At 39.9% G+C, this 20,549-nt stretch overlaps 10 protein-coding genes across 15 annotated transcripts; 2 read left to right on the top strand and 8 right to left on the bottom strand.

Moving 5' to 3' along the window:
* The first annotated feature begins 93 nt into the window (after positions 1 to 93).
* Positions 94 to 1,518, top strand: senju (UDP-galactose transporter senju). The gene is made up of 4 exons (XM_088042764.1): positions 94 to 285; positions 331 to 448; positions 497 to 683; positions 727 to 1,518. Exons 1-4 carry the CDS (start codon positions 198 to 200, stop codon positions 1,369 to 1,371), a joined length of 1,038 nt encoding a protein of 345 aa, XP_087898890.1. The 5' UTR covers positions 94 to 197; the 3' UTR covers positions 1,372 to 1,518.
* Positions 1,519 to 2,012: 494 nt separating this feature from the next.
* Positions 2,013 to 12,504, bottom strand: Marc (Mitochondrial amidoxime reducing component). Of its 4 annotated transcripts, none has more exons than XM_088042762.1 (6): positions 12,414 to 12,504; positions 3,118 to 3,391; positions 2,863 to 3,042; positions 2,627 to 2,816; positions 2,289 to 2,578; positions 2,013 to 2,243 (listed from the first exon to the last, which is right to left on the bottom strand). In XM_088042762.1, exons 2-6 carry the CDS (start codon positions 3,372 to 3,374, stop codon positions 2,123 to 2,125), a joined length of 1,038 nt encoding a protein of 345 aa, XP_087898888.1. In that variant the 5' UTR covers positions 3,375 to 3,391; positions 12,414 to 12,504; the 3' UTR covers positions 2,013 to 2,122. The 4 variants fall into 4 exon arrangements, with proteins under 4 accessions (XP_087898888.1, XP_087898887.1, XP_087898886.1 ...); XM_088042761.1 differs by lacking the exon at positions 12,414 to 12,504 and adding an exon at positions 3,754 to 3,819; XM_088042760.1 differs by lacking the exon at positions 12,414 to 12,504 and adding an exon at positions 3,609 to 3,716.
* Positions 4,223 to 5,377, bottom strand: LOC148169657 (uncharacterized). Its single transcript, XM_088042769.1, has 4 exons — positions 5,243 to 5,377; positions 4,898 to 5,196; positions 4,498 to 4,853; positions 4,223 to 4,452 (listed from the first exon to the last, which is right to left on the bottom strand). The coding sequence occupies exons 1-4, from the start codon at positions 5,322 to 5,324 to the stop codon at positions 4,278 to 4,280; spliced, it is 912 nt and encodes a 303-aa protein (XP_087898895.1). The 5' UTR covers positions 5,325 to 5,377; the 3' UTR covers positions 4,223 to 4,277.
* On the bottom strand, positions 5,667 to 6,966 carry LOC148169656 (uncharacterized). 2 transcript variants are annotated; one of them, XM_088042765.1, is made up of 4 exons: positions 6,645 to 6,966; positions 6,300 to 6,598; positions 5,899 to 6,254; positions 5,667 to 5,859 (listed from the first exon to the last, which is right to left on the bottom strand). In XM_088042765.1, the coding sequence occupies exons 1-4, from the start codon at positions 6,790 to 6,792 to the stop codon at positions 5,673 to 5,675; spliced, it is 990 nt and encodes a 329-aa protein (XP_087898891.1). In that variant the 5' UTR covers positions 6,793 to 6,966; the 3' UTR covers positions 5,667 to 5,672. The 2 variants fall into 2 exon arrangements, with proteins under 2 accessions (XP_087898891.1, XP_087898892.1); XM_088042766.1 differs by having other exon boundaries at positions 5,667 to 5,848.
* Positions 7,067 to 8,254, bottom strand: LOC148169655 (uncharacterized). The gene is made up of 4 exons (XM_088042767.1): positions 8,097 to 8,254; positions 7,749 to 8,050; positions 7,346 to 7,698; positions 7,067 to 7,306 (listed from the first exon to the last, which is right to left on the bottom strand). Exons 1-4 carry the CDS (start codon positions 8,176 to 8,178, stop codon positions 7,120 to 7,122), a joined length of 924 nt encoding a protein of 307 aa, XP_087898893.1. The 5' UTR covers positions 8,179 to 8,254; the 3' UTR covers positions 7,067 to 7,119.
* Positions 8,534 to 9,637, bottom strand: LOC148169654 (uncharacterized). The gene is made up of 3 exons (XM_088042770.1): positions 9,468 to 9,637; positions 8,768 to 9,422; positions 8,534 to 8,720 (listed from the first exon to the last, which is right to left on the bottom strand). The coding sequence occupies exons 1-3, from the start codon at positions 9,547 to 9,549 to the stop codon at positions 8,549 to 8,551; spliced, it is 909 nt and encodes a 302-aa protein (XP_087898896.1). The 5' UTR covers positions 9,550 to 9,637; the 3' UTR covers positions 8,534 to 8,548.
* LOC148169653 (uncharacterized) lies at positions 9,652 to 11,077 on the bottom strand. Its single transcript, XM_088042768.1, has 4 exons — positions 10,666 to 11,077; positions 10,325 to 10,623; positions 9,923 to 10,278; positions 9,652 to 9,879 (listed from the first exon to the last, which is right to left on the bottom strand). Exons 1-4 carry the CDS (start codon positions 10,745 to 10,747, stop codon positions 9,702 to 9,704), a joined length of 915 nt encoding a protein of 304 aa, XP_087898894.1. The 5' UTR covers positions 10,748 to 11,077; the 3' UTR covers positions 9,652 to 9,701.
* On the bottom strand, positions 11,163 to 11,713 carry LOC148169652 (vacuolar ATPase assembly integral membrane protein VMA21 homolog). Its single transcript, XM_088042774.1, has 2 exons — positions 11,488 to 11,713; positions 11,163 to 11,438 (listed from the first exon to the last, which is right to left on the bottom strand). The coding sequence occupies exons 1-2, from the start codon at positions 11,597 to 11,599 to the stop codon at positions 11,296 to 11,298; spliced, it is 255 nt and encodes an 84-aa protein (XP_087898900.1). The 5' UTR covers positions 11,600 to 11,713; the 3' UTR covers positions 11,163 to 11,295.
* Positions 12,223 to 13,487, top strand: LOC148169650 (uncharacterized). 2 transcript variants are annotated; one of them, XM_088042773.1, is made up of 2 exons: positions 12,223 to 12,626; positions 13,211 to 13,487. In XM_088042773.1, exons 1-2 carry the CDS (start codon positions 12,353 to 12,355, stop codon positions 13,324 to 13,326), a joined length of 390 nt encoding a protein of 129 aa, XP_087898899.1. In that variant the 5' UTR covers positions 12,223 to 12,352; the 3' UTR covers positions 13,327 to 13,487. The 2 variants fall into 2 exon arrangements, with proteins under 2 accessions (XP_087898899.1, XP_087898898.1); XM_088042772.1 differs by having other exon boundaries at positions 12,233 to 12,626; positions 13,030 to 13,304.
* cmb (combover) lies at positions 13,479 to 18,560 on the bottom strand. Its single transcript, XM_088042756.1, has 16 exons — positions 18,255 to 18,560; positions 18,062 to 18,176; positions 17,826 to 18,016; positions 17,643 to 17,789; positions 17,308 to 17,506; positions 16,894 to 17,259; positions 15,904 to 16,849; positions 15,388 to 15,855; positions 14,863 to 15,273; positions 14,610 to 14,814; positions 14,442 to 14,564; positions 14,184 to 14,395; positions 13,863 to 14,133; positions 13,761 to 13,811; positions 13,628 to 13,712; positions 13,479 to 13,581 (listed from the first exon to the last, which is right to left on the bottom strand). The coding sequence occupies exons 1-16, from the start codon at positions 18,375 to 18,377 to the stop codon at positions 13,538 to 13,540; spliced, it is 3,957 nt and encodes a 1,318-aa protein (XP_087898882.1). The 5' UTR covers positions 18,378 to 18,560; the 3' UTR covers positions 13,479 to 13,537.
* Between the last annotated feature and the right edge of the window lie 1,989 nt (positions 18,561 to 20,549).

Genomic DNA, 20,549 nt, shown 5'->3' with positions numbered 1-20,549 from the left:
GCTAATTATTGTGCTTCTTGTGGAATTTGAAACAATTTCCGAGAGTTTTTGCACAAGACAATGATTTTTTGTGTAAAATCGTTATCGATTGGTGACATAACCTAAATCGTGGGAGGATTTAGTGATGAAGATTACTCAACTATCCGACGTGGAAAAAATCTTTGATTAGTTTTTCCCGATGTAAAAAAAGCGTGAAAATGACCTCGTTGTCGTGGCAGGAGTTGTTTCCATCAAGGCTAAGTTTTTGTATTTTTGTGGCCTATATTTTGTTATTTGTGGCTCAAGGTGGGTAAGGATCTACATATTCCTTTAGTAAACGGACTCTTGCAGGGATCTTAGTGACAGCGTCCCAGAAATCTGATAACAACTATGATTATAATATTGTCACTGTAGTCTTACTTACTGAAGTTCTTAAGCTTATTGTGTCGTCCGTCTTGTACTGCAAAGAGTAAGTTTCAGTTCATTTTTAAGCAGAGTTCTAATTAAACACTTGTAGCAATGCGCCTCGGTCTCTAGTCGTAAACGTTGTAGAAAATAAGAAAGTACTATTACTCTATTTTGTACCTGCTTTACTCTACTGCTTCTATAACAATCTATCGTTTGTTAACTTGTCTGTTTTTGATCCTACAACTTATTACTTGTTGCTCCAACTGAGAGTAGTAGTGACTGGAGTGTTATTCCAGGTAATATCCCCTGAAATCTCTCCATTCTAACATGTAATTTCAGATCATCTTCAGTAAAACTTTGAGTAGGAAGCAGTGGCTGTCTCTGGTTATCCTAACATGTGGTTGCATGCTTAAACAAATAAATTTCACTGAAGAAAGCCCCGAGGACAAAGCCAAGAAGTCGCATCCTCTAGACATAGGCCTAAATGGTATTTTTATTATTATTCAAATTTTCTGCTCGTGTTTAGCAGGAGTCTACAATGAATACCTCCTGAAGAAACAAGGGGCTGATGTTAATATCTACATCCAAAACATCTTCATGTACTTAGATTCAATAGTTTGTAACGTTGTCTTGCTAACTTTCAAAGGCAACCTCCTTACTGCATTCACGTACGACAGTTTAAGCAAAGTTGTGCATTACAAAGTCTTATTAGTCATGTTTAATAACACGGCGATTGGTATCGTCACCAGTTTCTTTCTCAAAACTTTAAATTCGATTTTAAAGACGTTTGCTAGTGCCTTGGAACTAATTCTAACGGCTGTGTTGAGCTACTTATTTTTTAGCATTCCCATTTATTTAAATACGGTTCTGGCCATCGGAACTGTTATGTTTGCCGTGTATTTATATTCACAGAATCCTGTGTCCAATCCAGCGAAAGTTCGGCAGAGCGAACAGGTCGCGTTGATGAAACAGGAGGAAGTTTGATTTTAGATAACATGTGATTGTGCACGAATTGTAATTATTTGTTCACAATGAGAGTCATGTAGATTATATAATGCGTGTTCCGATATAAATTTAAAAACAAACTTATGTGATTGTTGCTGACATTTCTTTAATAGAGTATTACAGATGTGAAGTTGTTTTTCTTGGACTCTCAAACAACTAATTTTATCACTTAAAGCAGTTCGGCGACGGAATAATAAAAGAGCTATGACCGTATGTTTTTACTTCGTGACATTCCATTAATCAATCGCTATCGACGCCAACGACACATGATAGATTTCTTAACCATAACATTTCTTCATGGATTTTGTTACGTGTAATGACCGTTTTAAAAATGCAAACAAAGTATTTTTTTCATTTAATGTCATAATAATAACGGTTTAATAGCGTTTTTATCGAAATAATTACGTTATGAAACTGGAGTTGATCGTAAAAAAGTAAATAATCAATGCGAGCTCGAGGCGTACAGCAGTTTCATTAATTGTTTATCACCATGTTTGTAATGGTGCTTAAAAAGTATTCCCATTTTTCACGCTTATTATATTTATTACAATAGTAATTTCTAATTATAACTGATAAGTCGTGTTTATTTACGTTTACGAGGTAAGATAAAACCACCCAACTCGTCCAGTTATATCTTTAATTCCAACCATAATAAGGAAAGTTTCAGTCTATTTGAAAATTCTACTGAAGGGTGCGCCCTAAGACCTACTGTTCGTTAAGTATCTGTCTTTTAGTTCTTCTCAAATCTGGCGATGTAGACAGGATCTCCTACACTTACCAACCCGGTTCTCCTAACTTCGAGATTCGTTCCGAAGCGTGGAGACTTTTCAGGTCCTGAATGTCTGCGGTATCTGAAAAACAGACTCAAATCTTGTCGCGCCATTTGTAGATCTTACTGTTCTAGAGTTTTCAACGGTTCTCTCTTAGCGTTCCGCACTCCATTCTCTGGATCAATCGTTGTGAATATGCATCGAGTACAATCTTTAACATTTCTTAGGATGACATTGTCTCCAACCTTGAGCCAGTCCCAGGAGTCTTCATCATAAGGCTGCAAATCCGGTCCGTCTATAATAATGTTGTGTCTGAAGTGTTCAGCAGTGATGTCCGAGTTTCCGATGCGTTTGTTTAAGTCGGTTACAGATTGTTGGTTAATCAGAGTGACACTAGTCAGATCTGAATACAACCCCTGAAAAGGACGATTACAACTTGTTTTGGTTCCTCATTGGTGACTCACTGTAGAGTGATTCGACAATTTAGTGTAGTACGCTAAGACCTTTTCGTGAGCCTTGGTGATGTCTCTTCTTTGACTAGCATCGTTGTAACCAAGTCGTAATCCATGATCTCTTTCGATGATGTACCGCGAAAACCAACTCGCTGCTTCATCCCCACAATCAATAGCTTCGATCTTCTCATTCTTCCACCACCTAAGCAATGATGAAGTGAAAAGTAACTCAAGTGTTACAAACGTACTTAACTTCCGTAACTTTGTTTTCGTCCCTGTTGGGAATCTTAACATAAAGAGTTCTCATGGTGGGGGCGTCAATCGCAAGATGGTTCTCATCATGGACAGAAACGTCAATGAAGACCATCTTCGGGTAGGTTCGCGCGGTACGAAATTCATTGTCTTTTTCCCCGTATACCACTAAAACCCTGAAATTACATAACGGACGGAAATTTTATCACCTTCCTTTGACAGTCTAATTTATAACATATTATGTAACATACCTATCCCTTAATTGGAACGTTTTCTCGTCTTCCTTGGTCTGTCGGAGTCCCACATCTGTTATTTCAGCCCTTTGTAACTCAATGCGGTGTCCACTTTTCAAAGGGTACAGATGTAGTTTTTTTACACTACCTACTCGTTCCCAGTTCGACGGGATCTTCACCTGTTTCCACTTCTTGTAGAGGAAAGTCCCTAGGACTGTGACCGTGGTCACTAGAGTTGTCACAAGGACGGTTTGTGTCACACTGGTGAGACCCATTTCAAGAGACTAAAAAGCTTCAACGTGAAATATGTTAGTTACAGTCTTATCATAATTGGTTGTAAATTAATATAGTCAGAGGAGTCAACAAACAGTACGCGTGATTTATTTGGATTCGTTGCGTCATTTTGCTCGAATTAAAGGCGATAAGAGATTTAAAATGCCAACTCTACTGATTTGACCAGAGAGATTATACCAACAATGATAGGAAATGGTCTCTATTTATGTACATACTTGTCATTAAAAAACTATCACTTGGAAAAAACAACACGAAATGTTGAAATAATGAAGAACACCACAAAGCCTTATCTGTGCGAAGATAAAAACCAGCCAATTGTACGTCTGTTAATTTAATTCCGAATAAATATTTACTTCTTACCGTACATTTGTGCAGCGATATGTTCGTAAAGCGCGAGAAAGTTTGAACATGTGACAACGTTTATAAAAAAATATACTATTGCAATAATTTGGTGGAGAAGCAGGCAACCAATTTTACAAGAGCGCTGAAGCGGAAAATTGGGTTTCTTTCATTATCAAAAGTAGAACTCCACATTTAATCCTTTAATCTATACAAGCGCCCAAAAGAACCTCACCCGGAGCGGCCTCTGGACTTTTGAGTCATGTCTTTGATTAAAAATGCAAATCAAAATTATTATGAGTAGTAAAACATGTTTACCACTTTGCAATCGAAAGACATGACTCGTAATTTTAAAGATGCATAAGGAGTATTAAATAAATTTAGAAAATGCATGTTGACTTAGGTTATTACGCAAAAACAGAAAAAAAAAATCGAAATCTTTAGCAAACAACGCGCGATAAAGTGCGTGGTATAACAATGCAGGCACTAATTTCAAGTTGCAACATTTATTTCAAACTCAAACAAAACGCTGCTACAATGTCTGTTCACAGAACTTTGGAGATCAAGTCATGTACCGTTTCCAAACTGCTGACGTAATAATCCGGTTTAAACTCCTCCGGGAATTTCCAGTCTTCCAGCATCCCTTCCTGGGTTAGCCCACTCAAAACTAGCAGCTTTTGGTATCCGAACTCCGTCGCAAACCCCATATCCGATGGAATCCTACAATTTCCCCTGTGACGTCCCTTTCGACAGTTCTAAACTTACGAGTCTCCTATGAACAAAACTCTTCGTGGATCTGTGATTCCGTACTTCTTTACGATGAACTCGTTTAAACAAGACGAGGGCTTGGCTGTGCAAACCGAGCTTCTTTCACTGACGTCTTCTAAAACTCGATGGAAAACTCCGGGCCCCATTATAACGCGATTAAATCCCATAGAAAATCGCTGATCTCCGGCTCCTTTCACAAAGAGAACTTCCGGTCGCTTTAAAAAACTCGCAGCTTTCTGTAGATTTAGATAGTTGACGTTTAAGTCGATATCCACGACGACGGCACCGACGCTTCCATCGTCCTCCGTGGCTTCCGCGCCAAAGTCGTTGAAATTTTCAGCGATTTCCAGGGGCTGAAATTTGAAAGTAGCACCGGGGAACGGTGGTTGTCTCTTACCCCTCTTTTCGCAACTGTGAAACCTGCATCTGTGAGCGATTGCTTAAGAGCGGCGGTTCCTAGCACGAAGATGTCTTTGGTAACGTTGTGTTGTTTTAAGTAGGAGATTGTGGTGAGCGTTGGAGTGACGATGTTGTCTTTCTGTATGTTGAAATTGAAGCTAGTGCACTCCTTGAAGTAGTCCTCGAGAGTGGCGGTGGTGTTGTTGGAGACGATAATGAAGCGTTTTCCGATTTTTTGTAAAGAAGCCACCGCCTCGGGGGCTCCCGCTATTGATTCAAATACATTCCATAGAACTCCTGGAATTGGCGATAAGAAAAAAATGTGATAAGGGAGGGTATTTACCGTGCACGTCACAGAGAACGGTGTCAAAGGAACTGAAGAAAGCGTCAACTTGTGACTTGGAAAGTGATTTTAGATCTTTCATAGTCTTTTAGATAATAGAAAGAATATTACAGTTTTATCCTTTATATGTATGTGCAACGTTTGTCTAACCTTGGAGGATTACTTTTTAATTAGACTAGGCTGCGAAGATAATTTATTCACTATGTGCGACCAATAGTCAGGCTTTTATTGTATTGAGATAACACTTCTTCAGGAATTCCATTCACTTCACAATCATGCACAAGTGTAGTGTCTACACCTACACTGGAGGCAACTACTAGTTAGCAAAACACAAATGTTAGTAAAACACTTTTTAATTCATTTTTAAGTAATCGTAACTTTGACAGCGGCGTTATTTATGACCAAGTGTTGCATAAGTGCATAATTCCATTCAAAATTTATTAACAAAAGTACGGAGAATACAATCGTGTACAACTCTTAAACTATCTGCATAATAATCGAATTTGTATTCAATCGGATACGTCCCATTAGTAATTTCCTCTCTCTTCGTAACACCGCTCAAAACCAAAAGCCTCTGGTAACCACACTTAGTAGCAAAACCCATATCTTGTGAAATTCTACGAAAAACTCATCAATCATCAACAGTTTCCACTTACGAGTCTCCAATAAATAAAACTCGGGAAGGCTCCTCAATTTTGAACCTCTCTACAACGCGCTCGTTTAACACAGGACTAGGTTTCGCCATACAGATAGCTTTGCGCCCCGTTATGTCTTCGAGCATCTCAATCCAGCATCCTGGACCAATAAATGTTAGCCCTTTCCCTGTTGCTATCTTCCGATCGGTTGCGCCTTTCAAGAACAACACTTCCGGTCTTGCTAAAAAAGTCACCGCTTTTTGTAAGTTAAGATAATTCAAGTTGACGTCCATGTCCGCGATCACTGCACCGACTTCTCCATCGTCAGCAAGAGCCGCAGATACTGCTAAACCAACACTTTCTTTAATGCGATCAGGCTGAAAAAGAGTGTGATTGTTTGAGCGGCAGTAATATTTTAGTACCCCATTTTCAGCGAGTTTGAAACCTGCGTTTCTGAGAGATGTCTTCAGAGGAGTCATTCCAAGTACGAAGATCTTTTTGGAAATGTTGCGTTTTTTGAGATACGAGATGATGGGGAGAGTCGGGGTTACGATTTCGTCTTCCGCAACGTCAAATCCGGCTGCTTTGAGTTCTTTGTGGTAGACACTGAGCGTCTTAGTCGTGTTGTTTGATACAAAAGCAACTTTTTTTCCGATTTTTTGTAACGATTTGATGGCGTCTTGAGTGCCCGGAATCGGATGAAAAAGGTTCCATAATACTCCTAAAATGTGGGGGTTTTGTTGATGACAGCAAAGAGGGGTAGTTACCATCGACGTCCGACAAGACGTGGTCGAAGGAGTTGAAAAAATCTTGCAATTCGTAGGTGTTCAAAAGGGCGAGATTCCTCATTGTTGTTTTGACTGAGTATAAACGTGTCATTGTGATAAGATATACAGGTGCCGTTATAATTTGCATTTAATAGCGGTTTCTGCGAGACTTTTACTTTTGCCTCAAAATACACTCGTTTTTAAATTTTTATGTAAGCACACATTAATGGGTACTGAGTTTTTACAACAAGAAAAGGTGCTCTTTTAACATTAATTGTGCTGCAAAAACTGAGTTAGTGCATAATTAGCTTGTTTGGGGTTTTAATTGAGTTCAAAACTACACACTTAACTCGTGTTATTATTGAAATACGCTTTTTGCAACCTCGGGTTCTTTTGCCATTAAACGTCAATAATACTCAATGTCAATTTCAAGCTATTTATTGATTATAGCCCCAATTTTATTGCTGTTCGGTCGCTATAATTGCCCCCCGAAAGTTCGTTCGATCAACTTCTCCACCTCTGTCAAGCTTTCCACGTAGAAATTCGGCTTTAGCTCTTCCTCGTATTCCCAATTCTCAAGACAACTCCTTCCGGTTAACCCACTCAACACCAACAACTTCTTGTATCCAAACTTCGTCCCAACACCCATATCCTCTGGAATTCTGAGAAGAATTACCCCATTTACCCTCCAAAGTACTTACGAATCACCCATAAACAAAATTCGCGATGGGTCTCTCAGATTGTACCTCTCAATAAGAAAATCGTTCAAATAAGTACTCAGTTTGGCCATCGGGGTCGGCTTCCTCTTGGTATGACTTTCTAAAATGTCGTTGAAGACTCCAGGTCCGATCGCGGCGCGAGTTTTGCTTAGAGGAATGTTAACATCGTGGGCCCCAGTAAGAAACAGCACATCTGGATTTCGTAAATAAGTCGCTGCCTTTTGTAAAGTGTAGACGTTGAGGTTGATGTCGACATCGGCGATGACGGCGCCGACATCATCCTCTTCGGCGATTATCTGAGTGAGAAACTCAGCAAGAGTGTCTATGACTTTGGGCTAAAATTAAGTTCGCCAGGCAAACCAAAAAAGTAAGAACACTCAATTACCGTGGTATCGACCAATTCGAAGCCCGCCTCGGTCAGGCTTTGCTTTAAAGGGCTCATACTGATAACGAACACCTTTTTATGTTGTAAGCCCTTTTTTTGTAAATAGGAAGTGATAGACAGAACGGGGGTTACCAAATTTTCTTTTTCAATATCGAAGCCTGCATTTGTGAATTTCTCGTGCAAGCTATCAATAGTCCGAGTCGTGTTGTTTGTTACAAAAACAACAGTCTTTCCTAGATTACGTAAAGATTCGATGGCTTCTGGAGCTCTTGGTATGGGTTCAAGAAAGTTCCAAACGACTCCTACAAAATTATACAAGAGTAGGGAGAATGAAAGGACCAAAATTACCATCGACGTCCGATAAGATGTGGTCAAAAGAATTGAAAAAGTTGATGAGTTCTTGCTTTGTGAGCGAACTTAGATCCCTCATTTTGACTACTGATTAAGACGTTTCAAGCTAAAACTGTTATCTCTGCATGTTTGTTGTAACTTTGCATGTCATCTTTCTACATAGTAGTTATGTTATCAGCAATAAAATTAATCCAATCTAGTAATTGGAAAAGCCAGTGAGTTCTTACATCATTATAATTGTTACAGTTTTATGTAACATAACGCAAATAGTAATTATATTGAAGCTCAATTTTTCAAGGTCCCGTGTGCTAAAAAATAACTAAGAATTGTAAACACTAAAAACTGCAGTTTTTGTTCACATAACTGTTTTATTAACACTTTCAAGTGTGTGGGTATTTACTATTACAATACAAAAAAAAAAAACAAAAATAGCGTTTCCTGCGATTGTTTTAATTACTGCATAAAATATCTTGTAATACTTTGACACTCTCTACGTAATACTTCGGTTTATACTGCTCTGGGTGAGTCCACTCTTTAATACTATTTATTGTAGTCAAACCACTCAACACCAACAACTTCTGGTACCCGCAGTTGGTAGCAAACCCCATATCTTCAGGAATTCTACAAAAACGCCTTTGATTTCTAAACTGGACCCTCTGGATACTCACGAGTCGCCAATAAAAAGTACTTTTCCGGGATCTTTAACATCAAACTTTTTATTAATAAAATCTCCAAATTCCCGCGTCGGTTTAGCCAAACATGCGGGTTTCCTCCCCGTTACGTCTTTCAAAACATCATGGTATTCCCCCGGGCCTATTAAAATTTGCCCCGGTCCATAACACAGTCTTTTGTCAGAGCCTCCAGTTATAAACAATACTGCTGGATCTTTAAGAAGAGTTGCTGCTCTCTGCAGCTGACTCGCATTCATGTTTACATCCAAATCAACAACAGCAGCACCGACGTTGATATTGGGGGCAACGCACGACGTGATGTATTTTACTACAGACTCTTCGGGGTTCTCTAAGTGGAACTGTTCAACCGTGAAACCTGCTTCTTCTAGTTGGGTCCGCAACGGTGTCATTCCAACTAAATATACGTTTTTAGTCACGTTGTGCTTCTTTAAAAAGTCCACGATGGCGAGAGCAGGTTGGATCACATCGGTTTTCTCTATGTTGTATCCGGCGGATTTTAATTGGTTGTAACAAGTTTCTTGGGTCTTTGTGCTGTTGTTGGACACAAAAATAACTTTTTTTCCGAGTCCCTGAAGCGAAGATATCGCTTGGAGGACTCCGGGGATCGTTTTTTGCGAGTGCCATATCACTCCTGGAAGTGAAAGTAGTGAAACGTGTTGAGACACAAAGAACTTACCATCAATGTCACAGAAAACGTGGTCAAACGAAGCGATAAATTCGTTTTGTTCTTTTTTAGTAACCGAACTTAAATCCTTCATTCTGTTGGTGTTATCGCACCGCAAATGTTACGAATCGTTAATCAGAATGACCTCGACTCGGTTTTCACACCGCAATTATCGCGATAAGTAAATAGTCAACACTCATTCAGAAACATTTGTTTTATTGGTTAAGTACATTTGAGAGACAAAGTTTAAAATCCATGTTTCTCTATCAGCTCGTGGAGTGTTTTCAAACTCTCGACGTAATAATTCGGTTTGTAATCTTCCTCGTATTTCCAATCCGCCAACGACTCTTTCTTCGATAACCCGCTCAAGACCAATAACTTCTTGTATCCTCCCTTGGTCGCAAAAGCCATGTCTTCTGCAATACTACAAGACACTTTAATGAGCAATGATTGGACAAGTCTCTTACGAGTCCCCAATGAACAAAACTCTCTTAGGATCCCCAATTTTCAGCCTTTCCACGATGTAATCATTTAAATGAATACTAGGTTTAGCTAACGCGTGGGGTTTCCTCCCTGAAATATCCTCCAAAATCTTGTGGAAGAACCCAGGTCCTACCATAACATGATGCATGCCTATCGGTAGCCGCGTGTCAGTCGCCCCCGTTATAAAAACAACTTCTGGTTTCTTCAAGAAAGTCGCCGCTCTTTGTAACTTAATATAATTAAGATTGATATCGGCGTCAGCGATCACTGCCCCCACGTTATGATTTTCGACGATAGTATTAGCAGCGAAGTCCTGAAGCGTTTCTTTGATCCGATCAGGCTGAAATTGAGTCGTTTGTCAGGGAATTGTGTCTTTATTGCATTACCCCGTTGTCGGCGATTTTAAATCCGGCATTTTGGAGTTCTGTACGGATCGCCGACATTCCAATGACGTAGATTTCTTTATTAAAGTTGTTCTTTTGGAGGTATGAAATCATGGCAAGAGTTGGGGTAATCAAGTCGTTTTTTTCTATTTCAAAACCGGCGGTTGTTAGCTGTTTGTGGTAGAAATCGAGAGTTTTCGTGCAGTTATTAGAGACAAAAACCACTTTTTTTCCTAACTTTTTGAGGGATTTGATCCCGTCGTCGGTTCCGGGGATGCTTTCCAAAAAGAGCCATAACACACCTGAAAACTGTGTTAAAAAGGACAAAACTGAGACAAACTTACCGTCAACATCTGAGAGTACGAGATCGAAAGAACTAAAGAATTCTTCAAGTTCTGTTTTTGTGAGAGAACTTAGATCTCTCATTGTGGATTTAGGTGGGCAATACAATAACACTTTAAATACGTTTTTCTTATCTTCAAAGTTAAAAAGCACATCAGTTTTATCTTTTATCTTGTGGCAAACAAAAAAACGTTCAATAATTCATTAGAGGAAACTGTCTCGTCTATTATCCATAATTCATGACGGACACGTCGCCGCCACGGATAAAAGAGTACCGTTACGACTAATTTGGCACTTTTTGTTGTTCGTTTGCGCAGATTTGGTGAGATTACGCTTGTCGTTAGAATACTGTAATTATGTGAAATAAATAATAGTATTCATTCAAATGATAAGAAATTGGAGGTAGTGTCGCAGCCAATCATTTCTCGGGTCTTTGACTGACCCCAAGGCGTTTACTTCGTTGAGGCGAAAGGCGAGAGAGGGCGACTTAAAATCATACTTAAGCCGTTTTCAGTCGTTTTTATTGATAGTACTCATTTTACAGCCATATAAAAACTACATACACGAATCCATCTCCACAATAATACTTCAACTTACTATATTACAAAATGGAACAACATGAGAACCAAAAATTAGTCCACTTTCTCATCCAGTTTGGCCTTCCCGCCCTCAAAATAGGCCCTGTATATAAACATCCCTAATGCAATATGCAATACAACAACTGCCATGACTGCTGACCATACATTACTAGCGAGGCTACCGGTGCCAATGAGTCCTAAAAAATAAGAGCTTGCCTAATTTTTCAATGTTGTAACCCAATTTACCTTCAAAGAAGAAATATTTCATTCCGAAAAAAGTGGTGATTGGTGCGAATATAATGACAGCACAGTATAAAAACACAGACTTAAAGATGTTGTACGGCGTTGTCTCAATCATTTTTAATTTTTTGATAAAAAAGTTGTGTCATTACAGAAAGAGGTTAGGTTAAGTTTGACAGGTGGTGACTGACAACAACAGGGGAATTTTGCGTTGGCATGTTTCGATAAAAATACGCAGAAAGGGCGAATTACAAAAAAAATAAAATTTCGGCGATATTTAAACTGCTGTGGCCACTTTGTACCACTTATTTATTCTGATGGAACTACCACCGTTTTTTGGATTATTTCAATTTAGCGCTGGCTTAGGAACTTTTTATGTTTTTAGTTAAGGTGTTGGTATCGATGGACAGGCGTCCCAAATGGCGTCAATTTAATTTCTTCACGCTTTTTTGTGGATTTTCTGTTTAACCCCCCTGAATTTACCCTTGCTAGAGCCTGACCTCGCATTAGGATATTTTTCCGACAAGTGTGAGGTAAATTTAGCCTTTTTTAGACCGTTTTTTTTGGATTTGGGCCGCACGGAAAAGTACTCGTTGATATCCGCCCTGTGGCGACCTCCCCCGATCTTCAAAAATCAAATTTTAATAAAATTGCGGAATTCCAACGGAGTTTTTGGTGATAAAATCGCTTCACCTCGTGGCCTCTAACGTTATTACCCCTCTCTGAACGTGAAATTCTCCGTTGTATCAAAAGTGAAAGTTTGTATGCGGCTTGAACTGTTTACCGGCAGCCGGAATGTATTTAGCTTATGCTACGCAATCTCACTAGGAAGCGAGCAGCTGACGCTTGAACACAGTGCGAAAATCGAGCGATGAGAGACAATTTCAATTTCAACATGTTACCGATTGTTCAAGACAGCATGAATTACATACCTGGTGTTAGAAGTCTGACGAATATCTCCTCCAACGGTTACTACGGATATCAGCCCCCTTTGCTGGAGAAGGAAAAACCGGCGTCTCAAGGAGCCCACACGTGCTTTATGGAAGTCCAGTTCGAAAACGAAACACTCAATAATACAGGAAACCGGAAGCGCTCCTGGGAATTTGGTACCGAAGTGAGGGAGTTCAAAAAACGGCGCCAAAATGGTGAGTATTGTTTGTAACGAGTTATTTTTAGAGTTGCCGGAAATTTTCTCAATGTGGTGGGTGTGATGTAAATAGATGTTGCGACAGCTTTGTGGGAGGCTTTCAGTTTTATTTGGCGACTCTGTATATGTATCGATCGCGTAGCAACAATATACAGCGTGTTCTATAAAACAAGGACAGTGACACGGCGGCCTCTGACACGAATCGTGACGGGCCCTCAACCTGTCAAGATAAATATTTATCCTCTGATATCACTAACAAATTGTGTTGCAAGCTTTCAGTCAAATTATGAATAAACCTCGGCATATGCTTGCATTAACTGATACAGGTCCCTAAACCCGCTTCCGAGGCATAATTTGGCTTGCGTGCAAATTGCTGTTTTTTAATTCTGAAATCCTTTCAGAATGTAGTCCTTTCGCCTGTCAGCCTCTAGCAGTGGCGCCGAGTAGAGAGGCAAAGTTGCGAACACCAACCCATAATGTACCAGACATGCCGCGATGCATCATGGGCCATTACATATAATTCTGTAGTTTAAGCTTAATTGTCGATTTTTTGCACATCTCAACTTGGGTTTTTTTCCTCAGAAAAAATAAGTGCCAACGTGAAGAAAAAAACCAATCCCAACGACGACTTACTAGAAGAATTGCTTAAAGAAACACACGGTTGTGCACTATATCACTGGAATAGCGATGGCTTATAATCAATTTTTTTGTGAGGAAATCACGCCTTGCAACTATTTTTATAAAGTTTTTTGTAAACCGATCCAATCGAGTTTCGTTGCATTAGAAGTTAAGAGCTTTGTATGGTTAGGCGAGTTTGTATTTTTCTATGTTGTCTGAAATAAAACTTGAGTCAGTTTTATGAAGGTTTATTTTTTGTTAAGGAAAATAATCTCATATGACAACAATAAATTAAAACGGATCGGGATGATCGGAACGTGACGAAGTCGACCGATCTAAAAACACACCTAATTATTCATTCTTCCAGATCACCAAACTTACCTTTACTTGGAGTATTTGATCGCGATTTCGTCGGCAAGCGAGTGGGAACCTGATCCAAACCTTGCTTGATAAACTGAGTTTGAGACTATAAAAAAAATGTTAATTTTATCAATGTTACTCCCATTCACCTTACTTCTGAGTTTTGGAACTCAATTCCGGCCACATCCACATCTTCCGTGTTCACCTAAATACAAACTTGGATATTTTCCACTTCCTGGTACTTAAAATAACTCACCGTGGGTGCTTCCAATTGTAAGTCCCAAAAACCCCCAACTGCTCCTTCCTCCTCAACATCGTCATCTTCAACTCGCCCTTGATCTGCTTCCGCCAAATCTCCATTCTGAACACCTTCAATCTGTCTCGTGACGACTGGAGGAGAATCAAAAGTACCAAGCTCGTTAGACTCGTTTTCAGGACACGTATCTTGGATCAACTGGATGAAGGAGAGCTCCCCTTTGAAGAGATCGTTGATCGTCTGGATCAAGTCCATCTTCACGTCGCGGAATCTACAGAGAAACAGTCAGTACTAGTTTGGAAAAACAACCCCCAAACTGACTTTTTCCCATGGTACTGCGCCAGGGCTTCATCCAAAACGTTGGAAAAGTGTTTTTTGAACACCGAATCTTGCACTGTCGCTTGGAACGACTCTGACTCCAGCAAAACTTGCTTTAGAGCAACCAGAAAAGGATGAGTCACCAGGTCGTCTTCATGTTCGTTCAAAAATGGAATGACTTCTTTTATAAGACTGTCGGTTTCACTTTCGGTCTCCTGAAGACAGAAACTTAGTTAAAGAATTAAATACAAAAAGCTCTACCAAGTGAAGAGTATTCCGCGATGTCATCGTGGGATTCTTCAGGGACTTTGACCACACTGTTGACTGCAAGGAAAAGGGGCTGTCCGCCAAGACCGGTTCATTCTGTTGTGGTGGCTCCGGAACCTAAGACACTTTTAGAATCCCGCGTAATAAAAGTACAATATTTACTTGTCTTGTGTGATTAGCTGAGATTAATGAATGCGTGATGATGGTCTGAATCGACTGCAAAATCTTGAGTCTTAAAGGATCAGAACTGATCATTTGGAGGTCTCTAAAGAGTTGAATTAAAAAGTGTGGCCTCGTCTCATTAGCCGAAATTAACGTCACTACTTCTTTATATACGTGCTCGCGAAGTTCTTCAAAGAGTTTAGACCTAAAGCACGAACTAAATTTTCGTTTTTTTTCCGATTGAATTTCTTACTTTGGATGGTGCTCTTCTGATTGTTCTTCATGCCATTCATTCCTTCGACTCGCCGTCTCTGATATCCCCTCTTTAAATATCTGTTCCTCTGAGATGTTAGAAGTATTGGAGCTGATTTCGTTGTAAGCAAAAGCGTAGTCGCTCTCATTTAGATTTCTTTGATTGCTTGCCAAATCAACGGTTTTATTGAGATTGTGATTGACATTGAGGACATCTGGCGGAACTCCTGCATTGTTTCTTTCAGAGTTTCGTGCAAACTGTGCTCTTCTCATTGGAGTGTTTTCTTGTGAAGATGTGTGGTCAGAGTTACTTTTAGATAGAGAGATAAGCGTGAAAGGGTTGTTGGATCTGTCTATAGTTGTTTGGAATCCTTCGTTGCTCTTCGTCGACAGGAGATTCTGGCGGGAGTAGCTGGAAAACCATGGTAAAAAAGGCGATCTTCCGCTCACGTTCCAAGGGAAAGGAATAGGTTTCTAGGATAAAGGGAAAAACACAAAAAAAAACAAACAAATAAAATTAGTTTACCTTCTAAAATTGTCCCAGTAATTGTTAGCTCTATTGCCTGGCGCAACTTGGTTATTCAGAGCTTGTCCATTCCACATCTGACCAGGCATTGGGTTAATGTTAGCATTGACAGCATGCAGCACACTGTTATTAATGTGGTCACCACTGGCGTTATTCAAACACTGATCTAACAAACGTGCATTCTGCATGTTATTCTGATAAGAAGGATCAAGATTGACGGAAGGGATGTTGTATTGGTTCAAATTGGGCATTGAGCACGCCGCCGCCACTTGATTGACTTTCTGATTAGACCGCCCCCGACCTTCCGGATTTTGCATAGGTGAAGCCAAACTGTGGTTCTCAAAGTCCCGCTCTTGTAGCTGTGTGACCGTCTGACGCAGTGAGTTCAACTCGCGTTGTTGTTGCCACAACATTTGGCAACACTGGTTCAACATGAAAGCTTGGGTTTGTAAGGTGTTGGCTGCCAACCTGTGTAAAAATTTAGTACCAAACGAACGAATATTTGGACATACCGACCATCCGTTGTAATTCCCAGGGTCTGGCATCCACGGCGACTCCACTATAGCGTTCATGGAGTGAGGATTCGGCGATGGGAACCTTCTCGGTTCTGAATACAAAGAACTGGGAGTGAGATTGTTTCTCACGCTGACGTTGGGACTCTGTTGTTCCAGCATGGAGTCACAGACGCTTCGAATAAGTTCCAGTTGCTTCTGGACTTGACTCTTGTTGCTTTGGTTGCTGTTAGGGCGAGGTCTTTCGCGAGGGGTCCGTTCAGGGGTTCTAGGAATGCTAGACAACCTATCTGGATCTGGCGCGTGTACATACTCTCCGCTTTGGACAGACCGACTCTTTTCGCGCTTCGGGGTGTAATTAAGAACTGGCAGAGTAAACTGATTTAATTCCGTGTACTCGTTGGCTTCTGGACAGTCCTCGCTGTCGCTTGAATCGAACCTGTTGTGGTCTGGTAGAATGGGCACCCAAGCAGGGCCCCCGTCAAAGTACGCATTACTGGAACAACTGAACTCTGATTTATTGTCAGTACCAACGTCGTGGTTTAGATTTGAAGTCCCCGCCTTGTGTTTGCCCATTATCTCTTCCAGCTCGCGTTTTTTCGCCTCGAGTTCGACCTGTAATGCCATTTTCTCGCTGTTGCTGCGACTTTTCGGCTTCGCCCCCCCAAATCCTCTATCGTAAGTGTTCTTATTAACTTGTTTGTGCCTTTCATTCAAACACCCTGTATTATCGTAACGAAGTGAGTTACTTTCAGGAACGGGAGTTCTCCGCTTGTCGTCTTTCTGTAAAAAGTTCTCAGTTTTCGTACAGATCTCGCACACCTCTGCTTGTTCGGCAGGGGTGCAGTTGGAATTCTGCATTACCGTCTCTGTCGTCTTCACTATTTCCAACATGTCTTTCAGTTTAGCCAACTGATCTTTCATTGTCACGATCCTCCTCACTTGTACTCCTAAATTCTAGTTAGTTCAGTCACGATTTGAAGTGTTAACTTACCAACGTCGTCATCGTCTCCTTCTTCCATGTTCTGCAGCTGACTCACCAAGTGGTCGATTTGACTCTTTTTAGTTTGCAACTCGCTCAGTTTGGTTTGGAGCTCCATGTGTTGAGCTCGCAACTCGGTATCTCTATTATCCAGTATTTGAATCATTTGGTTTCTGTCGTCGTTGATGTTATGAAGACTTATTATCTGATTGTGTAAACTGTCAACATCTGCGAGTAGCCGATCTTGAAGATTGGCGTTGGATCCGCGAGGTTCGTTCAGTCTTTTGGTTCTCTCTTCCAGCTCCCTGATGGCAACGTCAAAGTCCTGAACGTTGGGGTAGTTCTTATCGCGCTGGTTCATGGAACTATTTACATCGTCTATTGAGAAGAACAATACAATTTGTTTCTAAAGACCGTTTTACTTACACTGAGACATCATCAACTTCTCTTGCAGCTGTCGAGCGTCTTTCAGCTTGTTTTCAGCTTTCTGCTGCAAGCTCAAGAGCGACATTTGTTGGTCTCTTAACAACTCCATCTCTCTGTTGGTGTGGTCAATTTTATCTTCAAGATCGTTGCGATGTGAGTTAGAAGTGGTTGCTTCAGAAAAGTTGTCGTTTCTGTCGACCTGTAAAGTGACGGAAGTGTTGTACTAACCCTAACAAGTGACGTGAAGAGGTGTTAGTGTTAATTTAAAGCACAAACGACGTTGCCAAGTCTAACTGAGTCATGGCAGAACAAAGACAACACAAACACACCATCACCTGTTCGTTTTTGTCTGAATCATCGACTTCAGGACCTTCTAAAATGTTGATTAATTTCGCCTCACTGTCTCTCAAATCACTAATCATTTGAATCAGATTATTTCTTTCTGCAGCATTGTCCAACTGGACACACGAAATTCCCATCAACTATCAAAAATAAGGAGAAAACCCCTTTGAACTCACCTGGTCGTCTGTATTTTTCATACTCGACATGAGGGACGTGGTGATCTGGAGGTACTCCCGGATTTGACAAAGTTTATCTTCAATTTGTTTCTTATCTGGATACTTGGTGATGTTGTCGCATTTCGGCACCGTCCCCGAAGAATTCCTTCTCGAAGTCGACGAACTCGAATTTGGTGTAACAGATCCATTCACTACAACGCCCTGTAAATCGTGGAAACAAATTTTGGACAACTCACCAGCTGGGTTATGTCTTTGTTCGTCGACGGTGGTGTTCATGGCGCAGTGAGGGGGCAAATTACGCCTGGAATTCCTCAAGTAGTCGGACAAATTGAGACGATGGAAATCACCCGCCTAGAAAGAACCTTGCTATATATAAAACCTATTTTTGGAATAAGGACAAATGTGAGGTGGAAACTTTGACGCACTAACCAGATTATTGGTCCAGCCACGAGAACTATCCCTATCGTTCACACATGACGTATTATTTCTGCATTTAATTTTCGGCACGGTGCCAGTGCTGGGGCGGTTCATTTTCCTGCGGTCTTCAGACATGAGAGTGCTGTTTTTCACTAGTGCACCATTACACCGTTGTTGGGAGTTTGGGTGGGAAAAAACGTTAATTTCATTTAGGTGGAAGAATTGATTAAAGATATCTGGAGGAAAAACTGCATTTATTTATTTATTTTTTGTGACACTAGTGAGTTTGACAGATGACAATTTTGACCCTGCCAGGTGACAGCTGACAGTTGGGAGGGCTGCCAATATACCACGTTAGGAATTTAACTTCGTATTTTTAGAGTCTGAATCAATAATTACGCAGTTGGATCAATTAGAACTTTCTAAAAGTGTATTCTCGTTGGTTCCATCTAGTCATCACATTTTTTCTACAACTAGTCATAGATTTGCTGAGGAACGTGATAAAACAAAAATCTCTAACTGTTCAGGGTTGATAAAAGGGCGCCCAAATCAAATTTTACAAGGAATTGATAATTACGTTAATCATTTAATTGAAATATTTTATTGGAAATGACTACTTTATGAATTACTAATACTGAGACAATTAATTCTCTTTTTTATTCACATAAAATATGCATTAAAAATTAATTTTAAAGTTTTTTAGCATTTTACAGTTCAGATTTTATGTTTTAACAGTTAAAAATGCCTCAATTTAGTGAGTTATTGAGACTTCAACATTAAATTGATGACATAATTGAAAAGCTGTAGACGTAGTTCAAGGTTTTGTCTATTTCCCACTTCATTAATCGATACAATCCTTGATCAGCTAATTTAAACAGCATGTGTAAACCTAATAAAATTTTTATGTTGTTATCATTTGTATATCTACAACTAAAAGTGGCAATTTTTATTTCTTTGAGCAAAATAGGGATTATAAGCGTATTGTTCGCGTCTGGTGTAACACCATTTAACGTCCAAATTAAATAAATAGCTTTCCCGACCATCTGCGCCCGTTTTCCCGATCTGCATCCCAAGGGACTCTACGTGATGGAAAGACGAAAATAACTTTGAGACTTACATTACTATAAAATCGATTCCTATTAAAGATTTTTAATCTCACGCATTACATATGGGGCGATAATGCACATAACATCATTAGATCACATTAGACAAATTATTCGAAAATAACCGTAACTGGGAAAATGGCGGTATTTTCCTTTAAGAGTGTCTTCAATTTTGGTAATCTTTTAGCCATAACACCACCTTACAACTTCAAACGGCACATGTTAGAGAAAAATATTTACTTCAAGTTGTACGTTATTGTTAGTGTCATTTTTTTAATAATCGGAGTGGTGTTATCGATGCTTCATCGTGCCGAAAAGATCCAAGCCTTCAGGACTTCAGTGATATTTACCGACGCTCTCAACGAACTCACACTTTTGGGGGCACATCTAGCAATCAAGTTAGACCTTGGGGTCTTTAAAGCTAAAAAATGGGACGAAGTATTTAAACTAATGCACCTTTTCAACGAACAGTTTTCCAGTAAAACTGATAAAAAAACAATGGAGAGATTTCTAACAGCTCAAATTATTATTACCCATTTTTCGTTCATCGGCGTCACAGTTTTTCAATGGGAGGCTCTAATAAGGACACAAGGAGTCGGAGTAGACTTCGTGGCGACTTACGTTATTCATTATTTATCTTACTATAAGATAACGTATGTTTTAGTAATAATGAACGCGGTTTTGTTCAGTTTTGAGAAGAAATTCAGAATTTTGAACAGCGAGCTTTATCGTCAGCTGAATGTTTCCATTACTAAACATATTGGAGAGATACGAAGAGTTGAGTTCTGGTACAGGAAGTTGAGTGATGCTGTCGCAGCTTTTAATGCGATTTTTGGTCTTGTAATAATACTTACTCTGATTAACTTTGTTATCAATGTCATTGTTATGATTAACTTGTCTTTAATCAGTAACAATTTAGGACCCCACGCTGATGGTTCAAGTTATAAAGATGTACCGATCTCTAACATTTTAGCGACGTGTTTTGCAATGGTAAGTTTGCTTTTTTTTTATTTAATTCCCACTTTGTTTTCTAGGGTTTGTTGTTGTTCTTTGTGTTTTTATGCCAAAGAGTTGTTACAGAAGCGCAGAAAACGCTCAAGCTGTGTTACGAGCTCCAAGAGGAACTCCCAACAAAATCGGATGTTAGGGACGAAGTCTGGAAGCTCATTTCTGTAGTGAGAGATAAAACTCCTGTTTTTACAGC

Source organism: Gnatocerus cornutus, chromosome 8, assembly GCF_029298725.1.
Source record: "Gnatocerus cornutus isolate USDA-ARS CGAHR chromosome 8, icGnaCorn1.1, whole genome shotgun sequence".
NCBI classification, from domain to species: domain Eukaryota; kingdom Metazoa; phylum Arthropoda; class Insecta; order Coleoptera; family Tenebrionidae; genus Gnatocerus; species Gnatocerus cornutus.
This window is presented reverse-complemented; position numbering and strand designations above follow the sequence as displayed.

Bases quoted from the DNA above. Each gene is read 5' to 3' on its own strand.
- LOC148169656 (XM_088042765.1), bottom strand. From the start codon at position 6,792: ATGCAAATTATAACGGCACCTGTATATCTTATCACAATGACACGTTTA. The intron at 6,599-6,644 runs GTAACTACCCCT...CCCACATTTTAG, and splicing joins CGTCTTGTCGGACGTCGATG to GAGTATTATGGAACCTTTTT. The intron at 6,255-6,299 runs GTACTAAAATAT...ACTCTTTTTCAG, and splicing joins TCAAACTCGCTGAAAATGGG to CCTGATCGCATTAAAGAAAG.
- LOC148169655 (XM_088042767.1), bottom strand. From the start codon at position 8,178: ATGAGGGATCTAAGTTCGCTCACAAAGCAAGAACTCATCAACTTTTTC. The intron at 8,051-8,096 runs GTAATTTTGGTC...ATAATTTTGTAG, and splicing joins CATCTTATCGGACGTCGATG to GAGTCGTTTGGAACTTTCTT. The intron at 7,699-7,748 runs GTAATTGAGTGT...ACTTAATTTTAG, and splicing joins TCGAATTGGTCGATACCACG to CCCAAAGTCATAGACACTCT.
- LOC148169650 (XM_088042772.1), top strand. From the start codon at position 12,353: ATGAGAGACAATTTCAATTTCAACATGTTACCGATTGTTCAAGACAGC. The intron at 12,627-13,029 runs GTGAGTATTGTT...AAATCCTTTCAG, and splicing joins CAAAAAACGGCGCCAAAATG to AATGTAGTCCTTTCGCCTGT.
- senju (XM_088042764.1), top strand. From the start codon at position 198: ATGACCTCGTTGTCGTGGCAGGAGTTGTTTCCATCAAGGCTAAGTTTT. The intron at 449-496 runs GTAAGTTTCAGT...AAACACTTGTAG, and splicing joins TCCGTCTTGTACTGCAAAGA to CAATGCGCCTCGGTCTCTAG. The intron at 684-726 runs GTAATATCCCCT...ATGTAATTTCAG, and splicing joins TGACTGGAGTGTTATTCCAG to ATCATCTTCAGTAAAACTTT.
- Marc (XM_088042762.1), bottom strand. From the start codon at position 3,374: ATGGGTCTCACCAGTGTGACACAAACCGTCCTTGTGACAACTCTAGTG. The intron at 3,043-3,117 runs GTATGTTACATA...ATGTAATTTCAG, and splicing joins ACGTTCCAATTAAGGGATAG to GGTTTTAGTGGTATACGGGG. The intron at 2,579-2,626 runs GTGAGTCACCAA...CGTCCTTTTCAG, and splicing joins AATTGTCGAATCACTCTACA to GGGTTGTATTCAGATCTGAC.
- LOC148169654 (XM_088042770.1), bottom strand. From the start codon at position 9,549: ATGAAGGATTTAAGTTCGGTTACTAAAAAAGAACAAAACGAATTTATC. The intron at 9,423-9,467 runs GTAAGTTCTTTG...TTTCACTTCCAG, and splicing joins CGTTTTCTGTGACATTGATG to GAGTGATATGGCACTCGCAA. The intron at 8,721-8,767 runs GTGAGTATCCAG...GCGTTTTTGTAG, and splicing joins GTACTTTTTATTGGCGACTC to AATTCCTGAAGATATGGGGT.
- cmb (XM_088042756.1), bottom strand. From the start codon at position 18,377: ATGTCTGAAGACCGCAGGAAAATGAACCGCCCCAGCACTGGCACCGTG. The intron at 18,177-18,254 runs GTTAGTGCGTCA...GGTTCTTTCTAG, and splicing joins GTGGCTGGACCAATAATCTG to GCGGGTGATTTCCATCGTCT. The intron at 13,812-13,862 runs GTGAGTTATTTT...GTTTGTATTTAG, and splicing joins TACAATTGGAAGCACCCACG to GTGAACACGGAAGATGTGGA.
- LOC148169657 (XM_088042769.1), bottom strand. From the start codon at position 5,324: ATGAAAGATCTAAAATCACTTTCCAAGTCACAAGTTGACGCTTTCTTC. The intron at 4,854-4,897 runs GTAAGAGACAAC...TTCAAATTTCAG, and splicing joins TCACAGTTGCGAAAAGAGGG to CCCCTGGAAATCGCTGAAAA. The intron at 4,453-4,497 runs GTAAGTTTAGAA...GGGAAATTGTAG, and splicing joins GTTTTGTTCATAGGAGACTC to GATTCCATCGGATATGGGGT.
- LOC148169652 (XM_088042774.1), bottom strand. From the start codon at position 11,599: ATGATTGAGACAACGCCGTACAACATCTTTAAGTCTGTGTTTTTATAC. The intron at 11,439-11,487 runs GTAAATTGGGTT...CTTATTTTTTAG, and splicing joins GAAATATTTCTTCTTTGAAG to GACTCATTGGCACCGGTAGC.
- LOC148169653 (XM_088042768.1), bottom strand. From the start codon at position 10,747: ATGAGAGATCTAAGTTCTCTCACAAAAACAGAACTTGAAGAATTCTTT. The intron at 10,624-10,665 runs GTAAGTTTGTCT...CACAGTTTTCAG, and splicing joins CGTACTCTCAGATGTTGACG to GTGTGTTATGGCTCTTTTTG. The intron at 9,880-9,922 runs GTAAGAGACTTG...AGTGTCTTGTAG, and splicing joins GTTTTGTTCATTGGGGACTC to TATTGCAGAAGACATGGCTT.